The 20,576-nt window shown below is 38.0% G+C and overlaps 1 protein-coding gene across 6 annotated transcripts in view; it reads right to left on the bottom strand.

The window, feature by feature from the left end:
• Nucleotides 1-20,347, bottom strand: part of LRCH1 (leucine rich repeats and calponin homology domain containing 1) — a 133,551-nt gene extending 113,204 nt beyond the window's left edge. For 4 of the 6 annotated variants that reach the window (XR_008747014.1, XR_008747015.1, XR_008747016.1 and 1 more), the window contains exon 1: nucleotides 19,927-20,346. Coding sequence is in view for 1 of the 6 variants with exons in the window: in XM_055802886.1 (XP_055658861.1) it covers nucleotides 19,927-20,167 (241 nt within the window). In the remaining 5 variants the exon portion in view is untranslated. Of the gene's footprint in view, nucleotides 1-19,926 lie in introns of all 6 variants that reach the window. The other 2 variants (XR_008747018.1, XM_055802886.1) reach the window with 2 other exon arrangements.
• Between the last annotated feature and the right edge of the window lie 229 nt (nucleotides 20,348-20,576).

Below are 20,576 nucleotides of genomic sequence, written 5' to 3'. Positions count from 1 at the left end.
TAATTGCCAATGTATACATGAACAAATCTCATTAAATAATACAGTTCTATCCAAAGGAGAAACCAATAACTGTGTAACAAAACTTTCACTGTTAATTTCATCCATTACACCTGCCTCAGGGTTTAATGCCTAAAGAAAAAAAAAAAACACACAAAAAAGTAAAAGCTACCTCTGTTAGACTTGAAATTTAACAGATTACAACTGCTTCGGCTTCTATGCAGTTTTTCTATAGGATTCATATATTTAAACTTGAATAAGAGATTAACACATCGTGTTTTAAGTAACATAGCAGCAGTAATCCACTGACATCTAAGAGGAAGAGTTAGTGGCCAGGGGCTATTTTGTTAAGAAACACAATTATGATACAAAAAGCAGCCCAGAGAAGGCACATATTTTTTTCATTAGTGTTTATATGCATTAAAAAAAACTCAATTATATTAAATCCATGTAAAATACTGTCTTTCAGTATTTCTCATCACACAGAGGAACAGAATGCAATCAAGTATCTGAAGTATGAAGACATTTCCTTTGGCTATGAAAGGCAAAATATTATGGTAATATCAAAAAGGAATCAGAAAACAGATAACAAAATAGTCATAAATACCTTGGCATATATAAGACAGGTAACTCCTGTCAGGCCCTAAAAAATCTTGAAAATAACGATACACACAACACTAAAATTTACATGGAAATATGTACAGAAATCGTAAGTGAAAAGCAAAATATATTTTTTTCTTGCTAAACTGTAACCAGAGATACTTATAGAAACAATTGCACAAGGTCGCAAACAAAATGAAAAAGGATTAGGGTAGAATTTTGAGGTGCTCATATTCTACTGGTATTTATTTTTTCTGTAAAAACAGAGAATAGGGACTTAAATAGGCAGTCAGCTGCATACTTTATGTAACATTACTATACGACATACATAACTATGTAATAAAATAGCTAATGCTACATTACCATCTAAACACATTAAAGTGTGACCATGCAGAAATTACTGTAAAAATAACACCTTCCATAAGGATGTATTCTGAGTAGCAACCAAGTTCAGAATGAAATACATAACTTCCTTGAATAAATTGTGCATAACTCACCTGAAAAGCCCCCATGATTACATCAGAAAGACTTTTAATTTTCAAATTATGGACATAAAAAGGTGCCTTTTTTTTCTCCCAGCTACAAGAAAATGAAAATCCAAATTTTAAGTCCATATGCCTGAAGTGTGTGTGTGCGTGTACATAATTCTCTCGCATATCTATGGACACGTGCTTGCACACCCCTGCAAACAAGAGAATACAATGCACAATGACTGAGGCAGTTCTTTATTCAAATACAACCTTGTTTTAGAAACTGTTTTATACAAAACTCTGGTAAGCAGTAATTTCAATAGCCAGTATTATTTGAAATATTTTGCCTGCATATAATTATGAAACTAAAAACAAATGGGGTTTTATGTGAATAGTTACCCCAGGGAATAGTTTGTTAAGGAAATACATTCTCATGGCTTAACCGTGGCTTTATCTGGCAAGTAAGTACCCTACCTACCCTACAAAGGCTAAAGAGGCCAATACTTGAGTACGAGAGAGATACTTTTTATCCTTGTCTGATGTGTGTGTGTGTAACAGTAATATATTATTTTTTTCTCAAAGTCTTACAAGCAAATATGAAACACATACATTGATCAGACAGTCTCAGAAAAACAAGGAGCACTGATCTGATAACCTTCAGAAATTTTGAGTCCACTAGCCCTTGCAAAGTAAGCTTTCACTACAATAAAAAAACACAAGCACAAACAGGCAAATTAATCTACTCTGAAATTCAAATTAGCATTGTGGGAAATATGATTACACAATTACTCTTGCCATTTGCTAGAAGTATGTAATACTGTAAATCACTGGTCAGAGAGATATTGGGGCTATGGTATCCCACATGGTCTATTTGTATTTATTTTTTTAACTTGAATTAGCTCATTTTGATTTTCATATTTATCTCCTGCATGAAGCAGGATACCAGGTAGGCAATTACAGATCACTTGGCGCTCTCCATACAAAAAAGGTACATAGAAATAACAAAATATTTTTCCACACAGTCATAAATTAATAGATTCAGTCACAAGTAAGAAGGCATTTAAGTGTGCAATGCAATACCCTTCCCTTAGGAGCTGAAAGTTACTGTTTGGTATTAAAAACTGTTTTTTCAGGTTTCACTTCCAAGTAACACAGGCCAGTGAAAACAGAACTGATGAAAACAAGGTAATCATGCATTCATTTTCATTAACTTTATTAAATAACCATTCCAAATTAGATCCACTTTATTGCTCAACTGAAAAACAAAGCAAAGTTTCAGAGAAACCCCTTTTCAAGGGGTTGCACATCAGTATTTGTTTTTCTGCAAAAACAGAAGGTGGGATCAATCTCCAGTTCCCTTCATTTTTCCTTAGTGTCAGAAGGGAGGCCAGTAGCTATCTGCACCAAGATGCAAGTCTTCTGCAAATTAACAAGTTTCATTACTGTAAAAATTGTGGTTAAAGCAAAAGGGGGAGCAAATTCCCAGCAGGTATGCCAAAATTCAGCCTTGCTATCTTACTCTAACATACAGTACAGATGCATTCATTCTGCCATTCCAAGTTAACTACTAAAACAATAGATTCATGCTACATAACTTACTCCAAATTAGTAAAGTGCAGTCAAAATGTCTAGAGGTGTATCTGTAGTTCAGCGCTTACATGGTAGTTTTATGAAAGACTAAGTGCCAAAGCTTCTCAAAAAAAAAAAAAAAAATGTCTAAAAACTACCTATTTCCACACTGGAAATCCAGTGGAAAGTCTCTAAAAACATTTCAGATGATGCAGTCAAATGGTATTATTTAAACACCGATTTCCTCCAGTTGATTTTCTGCTAGGTACACTGACTGACAAACATTTCAAATGAAAATTAAGGAACATAGAGCAATCTCCCAAGGAAATACTTGCATGCTACTGGACTGCATAAATGCAGTAGAGTAGGCTATAAACTAAACATTCAGATACTGGAATATAAGAACAAATTTTCCTAACATTTTATTATTTACATTACTGCCGACATAGCACTACAGTTCCCCTAAGACAGTCTAAAAAGTAAGAATTAAAACCAAGGGATAACATGCAAGACCATACGTACCAGCTAGTGAGCAAGAATAACTATCTTTCAACAGCTGTAACTGCAAAGTCACATTATTTATACAGACATCTATACTACTACAGTCACAGTGACAGACATACTGAAACTCCTTTTGAACTAACTGAATCCAGATGCAATCATCAGGCTAAATACAGCAGCATGACAGGAGACCTTTCCAAGAAAATAGGTTGAATAAACCTGTGCTGAGGTTTATGAAGATAAAAGACAACAGTAAGCTACCTTACACTGCTATAACCTAGTCCTATAAAGTATCATTTGTTTTAGAAATTCCAGACAGGGAAGATCCCACATAGATCAGAAAGGATTTTGTCAATAACTCCAGTTATGCCTACCTTTCACCCTACCTGTATTTGCATACCAAATTTTTTAAAAAAACCCACACAACTTATTTTGCTTTGCTTGCATGTGCAGCTTTTTCTTTACCTGTTAAACTGTCTTTATCTCAACCCACAAGTTTTCACACTTTTATCCTTCTGATTCTCTTCTCTATCCCACTAGAAAGGAGTGAGTGAGCAGCTTTGTGGGGTTTAGCTGCCTACTGAGGTTAACACAGAACAAATAAGCAAAATTTACTGCCATGCAACTTAAACAGTTTAATAATTTTAAACACAGGTATTCCACAGTTGCCATCAAAACTCAGAGAAGAAAAAAACCCCCCACACTATCTCAACCTAAACAAAACTGTGTCTCCTAATATTCTTACTGTGCATTTCAGTCTTCAATGCTACAAGTTCCTCGCGAATGTCTTTCAAATTAAGAAACCACAATGTACCCAGAATAGAGTTTAAAACAATAACTAAGACCATCACATTCTGTTTTGAAGTGTTGTAAAAGCATTTCCAAAATGTGTTAACCTAATTCTTTCTCCAGTATTCCCTAGACTTACTAACAATGACAGTCTGCATTTGGTAATAGATACAAAGTATGTCAGAATTTGTCAATACACAACTGGAGCAAAACTCTACACGTAGGTTTATGGGTTGATATGTCAGCAGACAAAAGGTGTCTGAGTCATTTTGCATAGATGCAAAGTAAGATTGTAAAAAAAAAAATTAATCACCTTGGGTATTCTTTCATGAAGATGATGCTGGAAATTCATGAGGGGAATACTTGGGAGTTCAAGATACTTGGGAATGCCTCAGCTAAATGAAATATGTTTCAGCTGGCAAGAACAGATTGAATGGGTTCATACTTGACCCAGGTTTGCACAAGTGGTTAGACTAGGTGATCTCCAGGGGTCCTTCCATCCTGAGTTATCCTACATTACCATAAAATTTAGATACAAATTTAAAATAAGGCTTTTATGAAATAACTGTCTATTTTAACTGATACTTGCCTTTTTATTTACAAACAAATATTCTGCTTAAAGAAGCTGGTTTTATGAAGCTGTAATTAAATCTTAACCAAAGTTCCCAAAGGGAAAAGTTACCACTCAATCAAATTCCAGTTGAACCAAAATTATCACAAGTGAGAGAAAACCACAGATAAGACATCCAAAATAAGTGAACAACACAGCTTTGCCATCCAAGAAAAGCAACTGAAGGGGTATGTTTAAGAAAAATCACAAAATGATCTAAAGTGGAACCTACACTGCAATCATTTAGAATATTTAAAAATGGTATAGGTAAAAATCGAAACCACCTACTAGTCTACTATTGCCTTAGGTATGATCAGCTGGACATCATACCACCAATTCACCTTAAATAGTAAGACTGCTTAGCATGCAATTCCTTTTATGTCACTGACACTTCTAAAGCTGGTCTTTATGTACTGGCTGTAGCACCAGTACATAAAAAAATCTGATGTCATCTACATTCCACCAAGGGTGGAGGCAGACAAAGTTTCTCAAAATGAGTTCCCAAGAAATCCACATTTCATAAAATCAAAACATCCTGTTTCTATAAACAGAATCATCAAGCAATCCATTCTAGAACAAACATTCAAGGAGGAATTCTTAATTAAAAAGCAACTTTTCCCTCTATTTAATTTAAAACGTTCAACATTTGAAATAACCTTCATTTTTATGTCCCTAAATTCATATAGCAAAACACCAAAGGAAATGGTGTAAAATTATTGCAAGGAAAAAACCCAACATCATCATTTTGATAATTTTTTAAAAAGAAGTCAGAAGCTAAAACCTGTACACTACCGAAACAAATCATATTCTATGATCTCATGCGAACATACTGTCTACCAGAACAGTCTTTTTGATTTGTTTATACCAGAATATCAGTCAATTTTATTTGATTGTAGAGCGTTTATCTGACAGCTACTCAGAGAATCTGAACAACATCCTCAAGGAGATAATTAAGCATCTTGTATGAGAAAATTTTTAGATTTATTTCTTCACAACCCAACATCAGTCAAGACTTTTGAGACTTTCCCCCTAGAACATAAAGCCATTGCTGATAAAATCTGCAAGTGACAGATGTTAATGGTACTATAAGTAACAGCAAGACCAAGTTATAGATACATTAGGGTGTGGAGCATATCGCAGGTTAGAAACAATTAAGCTTGTATTTAACCCTGCGTCATATGAAAACTTAAAAATACAACATAGAAGAATGCAATCATAGTATTGGGAAGTGATAGTGTAAGCTCGGAGTGATAAACACGAGCTCCCACCAACCCTAAGGCACAAATGACTATCATGAAAGTTGGGTGCATTAACAGCAACTACTGATAAATAAGCTGAATGCACATTACCCAACTGACGTATTTGCAAAGCACCTCACAAATTGCTGTGTTCAGCTGCTGAGTTAATAACTAAGTGAAAGACAATAAAAAGGTTAAAGCACCCAAAAAAACTATAGGGTTTCACGGAATTACAAGATTTGGGATCTGAAATCATATTTCACAGCAGAACACCAAAGGTTCATCTGTTTAGGACTGACCCACAAGCCCTTGCAACATTCACTACAGTAATGTAAGATATTAGCAGCCTCCACTTTGCTATCCACTCCTTGGTTGGCAGCAACCTTCCCTAGAACAGGGGCAGCAGGTGCAATCATGTGCCAGCTACTCAAGACAGCAATTCAGAGCTTGTACAGTTAGTTTAAACCCACCTTCATCACCATTTAGTCTCATCACTCTAGTTAGATGGGCAGTACCTTCTGGTAGGAAGCTAAATGAACAACTGCAGTAGCATCTTAAATTAGAGTAAGAGGAATTACTCTTCATTAATCAAAGCTTTTAGTTTAATAAAGGTAAAAATTAATTTACAAACAACTACAGAAGAGTGAATGTCTGATATAGCGGATTAGAACAAAACAAATGACCAAAAGTCAAAGCTAAAATACAAAATAGTGCACATAGTTTCTTATATTTATTTCCAAAGGAAATGTATAATTAATCATACTATTGTCACTGGTGTACTTTAAAATTGAGACAGTACATATAAGCCGTAATTTCTTATCTAGATACAAAGACTCAGTCAGGGAAATTTATGGCCACTATTAGGCAGAGGGTCAAACTGTATCAACATAAAAGTCTCTCAGTATTAAGTCATATAAATTATTCCATGCTTCAACAAGTATAGTCCACTAGCCCCAGAAAGAAAACAGCAGCATGAAATAAGGTGAGATACATCTGGTAAAGAACAACAGAAGTGACTAAATATTCTTGAAATATCACAAACATTTCTCTAAAAGGCAGCAGCTTCTATCAATACAGAAAAAAACCTTAACAGCTTTACTGCTCTCTACCATTTTCCTTTTTGTAAGACTGCTTCCCATGGATTTAATTATACTGTTCCACAGGAAAGACGTATAGTGGTTATGTTCAATTCAAGATGATTCAACTATAAGCAGAATACCTCCTAATTGCAAATATTTCTATTTCTCTTTGATGAGAACATTGAAAAATAAGACGCTTTTGTTAGACAAGGAAGGAAAATTTTTAGACCATCCAATTCCTTCAAATACTGTTAACTGAGAAGGTGATTTATCTTCAATAAGTATCGCATGAAAAATAATTCTTCAAAATAGCAAAAATTCTATAAAACTGTTAGGTTAGAGGTTGTAAGCAAGAAATAGCTAAGTAGTCTAAGCTGTTTACATCAAAACATGAAACAAAAGATTCTGTTGTAGAGAGAGTTGTATTTAGGACAACTGGCAAAGTCCAGGTAAGCAAAAGTCAACCTTTCTACAGACTGAGCACAGGTATCCTACAGAAGCTGATCTGGAATAATTCTTTTTCATAAATAGTTTCAAACAAAAGCATTTGTGGTTTAGAAACAGTCATTTTGGAGGCAGATAGCTCTCAAACATTACCACCGATACAGAATAGTCTTTGCAGAGTCATTAACTGATCTAGCCATCTCAAATTTGTGTGATCACAAGGTTTATCAGAGCTCATTTTATTTTGGCCATATTTCCAGACTACTGTATAAACAAAGGCTTACAGTGCAAATTCAGAACACAAAAAGCCAATACTGATTTCTCAGGAGATTTTAGAATGAGCATTTTATGGATGTTTATGAGCTATGTATAAAGCAACACAGATTCTCGTGTAGAATTTGTCCATGCTGACTTCACCCACAAAAAAAAGATAATTGCATTTTTATAAAAATTCTAGTCAGAAAAGTCCTGCAGCACCATGTGATATTCCCACTTGTTCGAATAAATATTTTGGGAGAAAGCTAACAAATCTGGGAGGGATGTAGAGGAAAGCAATATCCAGCCTTTTCATAAGCGTATTCCTTTTCAGACCTTTTACTGGTGTAAGTTTTTTCAGATTTAAATAGTTAGCCTCTCATTATTGTCCTGACGCTTCCAAACTCCTGGTTATGTAACTATTCAGAAATCATTCAGGAGCCTACATTTATTATAAGCACACATTCACATATAGTAGCTGGTTACTTGTTTCTCGAAGAGCGTGGTTTTTGGGTTGGGTTTTGTTATTTATATTTATATATATATACACTTTGAATGGTAAATCCTACTGTACTGGCTAGAAACCTAAGGAAGTTTCACAGACTCATTCTGTTCCCAACACGTATAGTCTCAACTGCAACACTCATGCTTCACTATTTCCATAGCAATACCATGATTTATTTCTTCATTTTAGAGTTTTTCCCTGTAAAGGCTAACCCTTACACTCATTCTTACTTCCCTTTAACAAGTAACCCTTCCAGGCTACCATTGCTTCATAGATAAACATGGCTTAATTTTTTCTGATAAACTGGATCTTGGAGGGATCACATGGCCACATCTCCCACAGCTTAACATTTAACTGCATGACTAAAATGCTTCAGTAAGACTACCAATTACTGCAGTTATATTACTACCGCACAGAACTGTTTAACACCAAACTGAGCTGTAAGATTCCAGAAGCCATTTTTAGCCTTGGGCACTAAGCCAAAAATAACCTTTTCAGTTCTCTAGGAAGCCAAATGTACAAAGATATGAAAACTGACAGGATGAGTACAGCACTTCTTGCCAAAATACTGAGGTTTTTTGTAAAGTTAATACTCTTTCATATTAGCTGATTCTTAACTGATTGCAAATCTGTAGTGATATTCTTTTAGAGACTGAATATTTCTGAATCGTACTATCATGCTGCTGTGCCAGATGCTACTATAAAGTGAGGTCTTCATTTTTGCATTACATTAATACCTTTAAAATTGCTTCCACAACTTCAGACCATAAGGAAAGCTTCAAAGCTTATGCTTTTACTATCTCAACACCTCCAGAACAAAGCTTCAAGCCGAATGCCTCAACATCCACTCTTCAAGATCTCTTACATTGTCTTGATTGAGACTTAAAACTAAAAGCCAGAGAACCGAACCTGGGTTCCTTTCACAACTTTGTCCTTGATCTGTTCTGAGATCTGGATTAAGCCATTCAAAATTTCTGTTCCTCAGTTTTCTAATCAGTAAAACCAGGGATAACCAGCATCATTATAGAACAATGAAATAGCTCACTTCTCAGTGAGACCAAAGTTTGCAAGGTAATTTTTAACAGAAACATAGAACAAGGTCTATGCTAGGACCAACTAAAACTAGAAATCAGCTCTTAAAGTCATTATATTAACACTCAATATATTTACATAAAAGGCTTTTAATAAAAATACAAGATATTCAAAAGACTACTTCCTTTACCCTAAGTTCCAGATTGATTGGCTGAACGTCAAAGTTACAGCACACTTTAACATAGGCAGTAAAAGCTGCAATATCATGGCACAAAAAAATATACCAAAAGAGTACCTGTCTTATCTCTAAATTCCCTTGCAAACATCTTCAATTTGTTACTGCATATTTTGTATGCTCATCTTTTCATTCAAAACTTAAGATCCATACCACTTGCATCAAAGATTTTCTTCAAAGAGTAAGCCATAGATCACCTTTACTTTTCATGTTGAATTTGAGTAAGCACAAAAAAACCACAAAAGCACCAATTTTTTAAAGGAAAACAAGCAACTTCAGACTCAGCAGCCATTTTCACTCGCCCTTCCCTCCCCCAAAATGTCTCAGAAAAATAATGGATGAAACTACACGTTGTCAAAATGACAGTTTTCCATCAAATTTGAAAGTTCAGATAATTAATGGAAACAGTCATTATAATACAGCTATAGTTCAGTAAAGCACTCTATTAGTTTCTGCACATTTTGACTAAGAAACCACATCATCCGCTCATGAGACATTAAAAAAAAATCAAGAACTACATGCAATCATAAAGTATATTGATGTTGTATACAAACTAGGTACCAGTACTGATAGGTCTTAAAATAACACAAAGTATGGAAACACAAAACATTTTAGACAGACCCCATAAATTCTTGGTCATACATATTTCTTCAAAAACTACTAAGCAGCAGAAAATACTATGTCTGGTAAAACTTGCAAGTGACAGGATGTGTGCAAGTGAGGGAAAAACCCAAGTCACTTACACAAAGCAATCTGAACTGGCTGGTAAATGAAACACAGGCAAAGAGTAGGCATTGAGCCAGACTGAAATTCAAATCTTGGAACAGGGATCGCAGGCAAAACTTAGCGAGTAGGGAAACAACAATGTACATAGTACAAGGCAAAAGGCAGTTTTCTTGAACTAGGATGAACTCCAAAAAGAAATTAAAAATAAACCCTAGCAATATAACATACAACAGGCATGGGAAACCTGGGTTTAAATTTCTTCCCTTAACCAATCACAGCTGCTGTTTAATGACCAGGGCATCTTTGCCCTGCCCCTGACGGCTGAGAAGGCTCCTTTCATCTTTGACCAGAAATCCCATCCCAGAAATCTTCATGACCACCTGTATTTTGTAATAACATATAAAGGACACTACGTTCTTCCTCCTTCCCCACTGAATAAACAGGCAGCTTTGTTGTTGTTACACTTGCAGTGCCTTAAAAACACTGTGTTGAATGAAATCAGCTAGGCCTTACTATTCTCACAACACAGCAATGTAACAATGGCAATGCTATCTATGTTAAGTATTCAATAGCTTTACCCTCTCCTTCTCCTGTCACTAGATTTATAAACAGTTAAGATTCAAACAGTAAAATAACAAAGTAATTTTAAGAATAACTTTGCTTACCATGACAGCAATTTCACTATCTTTAAATTCTGACACAAGGTTCTTACTATACACGAATTGTTGTACTTGCATTTTTGTTATCTTGCCTTACTTCCCATAAGCCTCATTCAAGTGTGTATTTTGTTCAACTTCTTTCCTTGGATTAATCTCTGATTCAGTTTTCTTTTCCCACCTCATTTCTTCCCATTTTCCAAAACCTCTCCATCAGTTTCAGTGATGACCAATTTATCTTTGCACACATATTTTAAGAAGCTGTCCACCAAACAACAGATCAAATTCTCATTCATGCTTTTCACATTTAAATGTGGAGGGTTTTTTATTTCTCATCTGATTTTTTTTCATTTTTACTTTTTGCCTGTCCAGTGTAGTGCTACAAAGGAGCGATGTCACTGCAAATAAACAAAGATGCAGAATTCAGATGTTAAAAAAACCTAGCATGTCTGTATACACATGATAAATCAAAGTGAAATTGTCATTTGTAGTTACTTGTCTAGTTTTTGAAACATACTACTTTATATTATAATCTACAGCATAAAGAAAGCAAAGCATATGCCATGCTTAAATATACTTCCAAGATGTTTTTTGCTGAATTTAGTTTCTTTAATTAAAAAAAAAATTATTTACCTTAAATCCTCCACCCACATATTAATGCTAGCTGTCCCAGCAGTATCTCCTTCTAGCAGAGAGGAGTATTTATAGAGCTGCATTAGTAGAAAACACTAGTCTATATGGTTAAATTGAAAAAATAAATTAAATCTGTTACCAATTTTGCATTTTACAACACTGCAGTTTTGGAAACAAATGAAGAAATCTGAAAAGAAATAAAAGTTTGATTCTAAAGTAAGCATTTCAAGTCTACCTTGATCATGGCAACATCCACTTCAAAAAGGAAGGATTATCAAGAGAAGTGCAGAAACAATTATAGGGAGACACAAAATTTATAATCTTTAAAACATTAACAATTTATATATGCAAGTAGTTGGTGTATTTCAATAAATTAATCTATTGAAATCAGAAAAATTAACAGAGAAAAAGTATTTTCTGCCATATTTTCCTATTTGTTCAGTACAAATAATTTCCTCCGTTCTACAAGAGTATTTCAAACCAAGAAAAAGAAAACCACTTGTACAAGTTCACGTCCTCCAGACTCACAATTAGTGCAGCATGTACCAAGGAATAAAGTCACCCAGCTGCAGAAAACCAACAACCTTATCCATTCAGCAGCACAGGTCATCACTAACATGGCGGCTCATCTGTTTTGTTCTGCTTCTGATAAAGGTCAATTCAAGACCTCTATTCTGGTATTCAAAACCTCCAGCTACTTTCAGTTAACTTCTTGAACCATACCTAGAAAGGTTACCTCACATTGGCATCGCAAAATTACAGCTACATTTTAACTAAAGGAGTAAGAATTCCCACAAGCTCAGCTGAACATGACACATTTCATGCAGCTTCAAAAGTGAGTGCAAACCTCAGGCTCCAAATTAAATGCAAACTCATTTGCCTCTGCCTACATCATCATCTCACTCACAAGTTTTGAAATTTTTTTTGTTTAAAAAAAATTTCTCCTACAGAGTGGGATGGAAGGACAAAACACTGTTATTGTTATTTCTATTTTTAAGTAGTTCAAAGGTTTACAGATATTATGGTGTTCTGTACCATACAAGGAAAGAAAGGGATAAAAAGGCAAGCTGGCCAGCAAGACACCCTTAGGGGAAAGAAGATGGGGAGAAGCATTAGAAATTCCAAGAACTCCTCCCACAAGATGCATCTACCCACAAATTTATCAGAAAGTAATTCCTCCAGAAGCTTAACTTCTTGGTACTGGTACTTTTCCCAGAACTACTCTGATGGCTGTATTATACCTTGTAAAATATGGTCAACAAAGAACAGTCAGTCAGAAGTCAGGAGACATAACGTCCATTTCCACTTCTGACAGCGATCTGCATGCTGAATATGATGATAACTTTTATGGCTCTTTGTTTTACACATGGCAGAATAAAAAATACGTATGCTATCTTCTTAATTCTGGTCTCAGTAGAACATGTTAAGGATATGTCTCTGGTTTCAGAAGTGCCATTTAAATTATTTAAATCATATTTATTTTAATTGCGAATTAGGGATCTAACTAGTTTGGGAATGTTCGCAAATCTAGTAGGTGCTTTCTAATAGAGCCAGCAAGAACACAGAAGGCAGAATAAACAGTCTATGGCCTGGGGAAGTTACTCCTTCCTTGAATGGTCATTCTGATATGCAAAACACCAGTCCCTACATCCTGGTTGCTCTTGCAACTCTGCAAGCAGCAAAAAAGTCACTGGCTTTTCTTTCTGCAAGCAAATGGATGCTAAGCTTCCCAATCAAATTCAACAGTTAATCTTCTAAAGTATGAATTTTAAACTATTTTTTGTAGCATAAAACCTGTAAATGTCATGTATATTAAAGTCAAATAATTTTCTCCATGTTTATGTCTGTTCACAAAATTCTAACAACTATTAATGTAAGTGTTCAAGAAATCCAGTTTTACAGATAACAGAAAAGTATCCCAGCCATTACACTCAATCAAGAATATACAGTTCACCTCCCTGCTTATAATCATTTCCCTTCTTTCATTTCCACCATTTCAAAAATCTTCACTTACTTTGTATGAAACTTCTGCCTAAAAATAGCATCTTCTTTCTATATATTTTCTTGTTCAAACCTATATTATATTGGCACTTTTCCTCTTCTAAGTCACAATTCTACTGGGCAAATATTCATTCTGCTTTGTCAAAGCCAATTCTACCCTGGTCTCTTCCCCTCACAGAAGTATTTAGTGTTTTCAAAACTCTACATACAGTAACTGTATTAAGATTCACACTGTCTCTCCTGTTTCACAGGTCTCTAAACCAAGATGTCTGTTGTGCCAAGGACACAAAAGATACATAGTGGGGAAAGGAAGAACAGGAGGCTCTCAAACCACGTAAGGATATTTGGCTTCTACCTCTCACAAGGCCTGCGATCACATGTGAGCAGATCTTCAAAAACAAAGTTGCTTGTCTAGAAGCATTTGAAAAGGAACCTGTAGGACCTTTACTACTGTAACAGCACTTTTGAAGCTCTGATTCAGCCTTTTCCAAGGCAGACGAGTCAAGAGCACACAAAGTGACAAGATTTCTAAAAACCAATCAGTTTTCATCCATTTACATGCACAGCATGGCCAAACATGGTTTTGGCAATTCTAGGCAGAGCTGTCATTTTAAACAGCCACCCTAAATTAGAAGTTAACTTTAAGGGTAAAAGTTCAATAAACAGCTGAGCTTACTCCTGCTGAAACAGAGAGGTTTCACTCTCCCTCCTATCATGTGATTTCCAGGCTATCATCTCTCCTACCTCTTAGCCCTTGCATTAGTTTTGAAGCTTCTCTACAAACAAAGCAAGCTAGCCAAAACAAACAAACAAACCAACCAACCCACACTAGGGAAGGAGATGGGACATGGACATGAACACACACACAGAGTCAGTGGTAGAAAAGCCATTAATCTGCTCAAGCCACATTCTGAAACAGTAACCAGGCCATTGAGTACTCCTAATTTGTTTCATGCAACAGAAGGCACTCTGAGCTAATCTGCTTTATTTTGTGCTGAGAAGGGCCAAACAGCACCTGCAAAGTCACTGACTGCTTTTCAGCTATGGGGGCATAAAACATTAGACAAAAGAGGTAACTTTCAAAAGCACAACTGGCTAGACTCTATATAGTAAAAGAACTAACAGGCTCTTTTGAACAGGAGTCAATAGCCTTGCTGTTTATAAGATCCACAAGCAAGGACATACTCAAGACTTGGGGAAGAAAAAGAAAAAAGGACCAAAGGGCTTTAAAGGGTATTCTGCAGTTACAAGTTGTAAGCATATCTATGCTTCTAAATAATTAATTTAGCTTGATAAAGCTCTTTCACATAGCATTCCTTATCAGAGAAAATAAAGAAAAAAACCCACTAAAACCCAAAAAACTAGAACATGTTAAATCAGAGATGTCCAGGCAGACCACATTATGAAGTTACAGTCTGAAACTGCACATATAGTTGGATACATACTAATGAATACAAAATGGATTTATCTTCATTTTTTAGCCTTTATATAAAGACACAGTATATAGTAATGTCAAAAAAAAAAGTTACATCCTACAAGTTTTGGCTGCAGGGTAATATTCAATTTATTTGTGAGAATAAACAAACATACCTCCTCCTCTCTCCCTCTCCTAATACACTTAGAATATTACTTAAGTAAGAGACAGAATAAGTAAGAGAAGAAATCTTGAAATAAACACAGGAAGGCTGTAGGAAGGGCCTGACTACTGAACATAAAGAAGAAACATTTTTATTCCTTTTCTCAGATTTATAATTAAAGATATTATTTTCGTTGATATGTTTGGACAAAATGAGCAAAATGAAAGGTTCTCAAGAAGCTTCATTCAAAAAGCCCACAATGTAATCAAAATATGAATTCAAGGTGATGAATTATAACCTATTCAAAGCAGTAATTATCAGAAAAAAATCTTGAGAGGGTCATAGCAAATCTCTTTTATTCCCTAGTGACCAAATAACAACAAAATTCTAAGGAACAGTCCATTTGGTTGTCATTTTTGGTTCATGAAAATGTTGCCATAGCACAAACTAGTCTGTATCTGTGACATCCTTCCCAGTACAATCTGCATTTGTATTAAGTGGAACCAACTGCACATCTACTGCTATAATTATAAGAATTCCCAGAAGTGAAGGAAAACTTACATTAATAAAGGAGTTGGAGAAAATCAGTGAGAATGAATTATGGTGATCTAATATAAACAGCTGTTTATTTAAAAAAAAAAATGAACCACAACTAGGAAATGAGAATATTTCTTTTATTGTTATTGGCAAAAAGGACTGAAAGGAACATATTTCACCTGAACCAGTATCAACCCCCAAAACACAAAAAAATTTTCAGAAAGACAAATAGAAAGAACTTCCAGCTGTTGGGTACAAACAAATGCATTCCTGGACTTGGCTGTGACGAACGACAACTTGTAAATTTAGTTGGTTTTTTTCCTTTACATGATCCCACAGGAAGCACTTAGATGACAAAATTCAAGCTAAAGTGCCCCAAAAACTAAAACTCTACACGTTCTCAGATAGCTGTTCAGGTGCTACTGTGATTTTTTGACCATATTCAAAACAAATCCATAGTTATACAGTCCAAACTATTTCAAAGATAGCCAGGCAGGCAAAGATGTCTTCAGCACAGCACTGTCTGGAAAGCACAGTCCATTTATAAATATTTTGAAAACCAGCAGGTAGGAGATCTTATATCTATTGAGCATTTTAAAGTACAAAAAATAAATACATATTCTTTCCAGAATTTCATACTGCCCAAACTAGCATTCAAATACTGTAATTTCTATTTCTTTTCCAACAATCTAACACCTGATTAAAAGAAAAATAGTTCCTTCTCTTCCACATCATCACAAGCTGCAGCAAGTAATCCTTCCTTGTGTGCCTAACTCACACAACAGAAATAGATGCAACGGGTATTAACCAGAAAAGGTTCAGAGGATCCATCTTCAGAAATACATCCAAACCCTACAGAAAGAGGTTGAAGTGACATGGGCAGCCATGGTTACACATTTAGGTAACAGCTTTGGGGCTCTTTCTTCTTCTTTTATAAACTAACATGCTTCCCACATTCCCAGTGGTTTTGAGGAATATAATTGCAAACTATTACTTAAGAACTATGATTACTGTGTCACTGTCTTCTGCATAACCCAGCCTGTAATAAAAGTGATAAGAATAGCCTTTATTATTTTTGAAATGGTTTTTGCAATGCTTCCACACTGATGTGGTTTAAAGCATCTGACTAAACTTTATGTAGATACTTTATGTAGAGGTTTTATTTTCTTCCAACAGTACTGCACACCATGCAAACTCCCTTCTGTGTGCAAAGATACTGCCTGAAAGTTTATCTGACCAGGTCACTCAGCTCCTGAGATAAACTTTCAGAGACTGAGGAAAAAATGTCCTACCATGTCCCTACAAGCAAGATGTATCTAACACGAAGAAAAGTCAGAGAAGAAAAAGCATACCAAGAAGCTGCAACAATACAAAGTGACAAGTATAGTTAAGCCTCCATAGTTACTATGGAATGTAACTGCAGTAAGAACTGGAAAAGTCAAATCAATCCCAGCTATTAAAGGCAACCAAGTGCATCCCTTTCATAAGTGTATCAATTGTTAGATAAAAACCGAGTTCTAACTTCAAGAAAAAAAATAATGCATGAACAGGGAATTTAAAGTTTAACACTTCTGTCTTCCTCAGACATACTTAAAGCACTCAGAACTTTTCCAGAAAACAAGCTTGACAATATTTTATTCAGGAGTAGCTGTAGACCATCATTTTCTGAATCCAAAAATACTGTCAGTACCTAATGCTGAAACGCTGTCAAGATGTAGATATGGTTTCAGTTTTGTGGAAATCCCCTGTTCCTCAGAGATCTCTAAACTCAATCCCCCAGACTAGTCTTCTCTACATCAAGGACCATCTGTATTTTTCAGTGACATTGGCCCTCTTTAGCAAAAAAAGCTTCAACAGTGAAAGGCTACTCCTACCCCAAACACCAAAGTTTCAGGGCTTTAGAGACATGTCAGCACATCAAATCCAAAAGCAGAAGTCACTCATTGCAAGGACATAGTCCAAGTAGTACAAGAGTGTACTGTGTTTATACTATGCACATTTATGGAGAGGAAGCAAGAGAGAAAATTCCCATCAGGAGTTTGCCCCAAGAGCTTCAGAAACCTGGTCTCAAGCCAAGCGCCTCTTCTGTTTATAAATTCTACTTATGTAATGTAGCAAGTGAAAAGCAACACAGATTTTTCGAAAATGTATCAACACAGACTTAACTTACAAGGCAAACAATTCCCATTAAACAGTTACAACACATTGTTACAAAAAAAAAAAATATAGAGAGTAACTATAGATTAACACATGGCTCTCCTAAAATGGGAGCATGAAAAAAGGACTGCTCTACACTGCTGTTCATACCAAACAAAAAGAGAATGAAAATCCCATTCTACATTTAACTTCATATTGCATGTCTTCTGTGTAAACTCCACTAAAATGACATTAACTCCTGAAGGCAAAGACCACTTTTTTCCTGAGTTCTCCTCTGAATACAAAATTTACTAAAATAAGTAAGCACATAACAAGTATGTACTGCTTATACGTACAACACGTCTCATGCTTTTACAGAACATACATGTTATATAAATACTATCATGCAATCACTGTCAATCAAAGACTTTTTCCAGTATACAGTTTTGTTTTCAAGCCATTTGGATGAATATTAAGTCAAACAAGCTAACTTTTTGGATTTTCAAACTCCTTATTTCACAGCACAACATGTCTTCATTAGACTACAACTTTAAAAAAGAAGGACAGAATGGTGTGCTTGCAGACACAAGCTGAAAGTCATTCTTCTAACTACATACAGTTCCACTATCATGCCTTATCTGTTATCTTTCATATCTCTTACTGAGACAATTAATGGTTAGCACAGCAATTCATGCTACCTATTCATGGTAATTTCATTCATCAAGTTTCCTTCATATTTCTCTTTTATTGGTATGATACAGACATTCATACAGACTGCTGCGAAATCCATTCAGCAACAGCAAACAAGTGACAGAGCTATATAACAATTTCATATAACATCTACTACACATCTGAGACATTACTCTGTTCCTTATAGCTGGGATAGATACAAGTATGCTGTCAGCACATACATGTCCACATACAGGAAGGCAAATACCCTCATGTGCAGGAGTAACTGAGAATTTAGGTTCATGTTATCACATGTTTGTGTGCAGCTATAGCACCTGCTGTTTTGTGGGACAAGAACGAGTTACTGCTTGTCTGCTCCTTTGCTGTTACAACAGAACTGCCTTCAGCAGGCAAATGGGGACACAAAAGGGCATGTGGAGGCAGTACGGTAAAGATCTTAGGAATACACTAATACATTACTCTAGCGTGGGTTTGTACTGTTCAACCTAGTGATGCTATGTAAAGAATGGATTAGGTTCCACCCCTTGGCACAAATAGGGGCAGGAAAATAGGTATGACCATTTGTGGGGGTCTGCCTCCTTAGGTGAGAAACCCGGGTGCCTTTTTTCATGTTGGAAGGAGCGCGTGAAGGCAAAGTAAACACAGACTGGATACACTTCCCCTCACCACTCCTGTCTGCAGGGTTGTCAGGCCTGTCCCCCCTGCAGATTTATGTAACGATGGTGTCCCCCACTGTAAAATATGTAGGGCGCCTGTGAAGACAGGGATTTCTCTCCACATTTGCCTTGGGAGGTAGCATTGCATATAGAACTGGAACTACAGCTACATGATTCTACGGATACAAGGGTGGATGTCAACCCCAGTGTCAAACAAGTGGCATTTGTGAAAGGGAGCATGCTCCCTGGGGTAGCTGCAGAGCAAAAGTGCTCCTACAGTCAAGTTTCCACCTACAGCGTTTAAGAAGGTGACATTTCCTGGGGCACATGAGTGTCTTAATGCGGTTACACACAGACTTGCACCCCCTCCGTGCCAGCTGGGTCCACCTACAAGCAGTAGGACAGAAGGAGCTGTATCCACCCCGGCTTGCGTATGCATTCCTCCCCCAACTATTCAAAGGTGGGCCGGCTGCCACCTCAGACCTCGGCGGTCAGGGGAGGGTGGCACAGAGATGCACATTCCCCAGAGGGAGAAGACGACAGGTGTGAGCAACATCTCCCGCCCCCCGCCCCGCGCACACATTCCCTGGGCGAGCCGCGGGAGCCAGCTCTGCCTCGCCGCACGCAGAGGGGGGATGGAGGGGAGCGCGCAGCGATCCAGCCATATGGGAGCAAACACCTACCTCACGCACCAAGGCGGGGGGAAATAAAGCCAGCATAGGGTGCGCGGAGGGCTGCGAGCGGGCTGGGTTTCCGTGTGGGGACGGGCCCAGGAGAGGGCGAACGCCTTGTGTCACGGAGGTTGAGTGGAAGGGTGGGGAGGGGGTGTCCTCCTCACAGGAGGGTGGGGGGCACTAGGATGCCCGAGGGGGCGGGGAGGTGGGTCCCCCAGCGATTAAACCCACCTTCTCCGCCTCCCCGCCTCCTCAGGCGGATACCGGCGCCGGCCGCCCCCTCCCTCCGCGCCCCCGGTTCCTCGCCTGGCCTCACCTGCCCGCACCGTATCGGAAAGGTCGTGGCTGAGGGCGGCGGCGCTGCGCGGGAACTCCTTCAGCTTCCTGCCGCTCAGGTTGAGCCCCCCGGAGTGCGCCGCCTCCTCCAGCGCCCGCTCCAGACCGCGGTTCAGCGGCGCCTGCAAGCCCAGGGACCCGCCGCCGCCGCCCACCCCGGCCGTCGCCGCCGTCAGAGCAGCGGCGGGGAAAGGCTGCGACTCGCCTCCCAGCGTCGCCATCTTTCCCCTCGCCCGCCTGGCCGCTGGGGGTACCCGAGAGGGCCGCCGGACCTGCCTCCCTCTCGCCCTTCCTCCTCCTCCTCCTCCCGCTCGCTGTGGTGGCGGCGGCGCCGCCGCCGTGACGGGGAGGGGGAGCGGCAGCGCAGGCAGGAGGCGGAGGCGCGCGGCCGGGGCGAGGCGCGCCCACTGCGCATGCTCCGCCCCGCCACCGCCCCTCCCCCCCGACACCGCTCCCGCGGGCTGCGCGCGGGGCGGGGCGCTGCGGCGCCACCTAGCGGCGGCGCGACCCCTGCCCCGCGCTGCGGCTGCTGCTGCAAGTTGCAAACGCCGCCGCAAATGCAACCGCGTGCGAGTGCAAAAGGAGGGGTGGCCCCTCTCCTCTTTTTCTGTCACAACACCCCCCTCCGCC

Source organism: Falco peregrinus, chromosome 4, assembly GCF_023634155.1.
Source record: "Falco peregrinus isolate bFalPer1 chromosome 4, bFalPer1.pri, whole genome shotgun sequence".
Classification (NCBI taxonomy): Eukaryota; Metazoa; Chordata; class Aves; order Falconiformes; family Falconidae; genus Falco; species Falco peregrinus.
The sequence above is the reverse complement of the archived record's forward strand: the minus strand, read 5'-3'. Positions and strand labels throughout refer to the sequence as shown.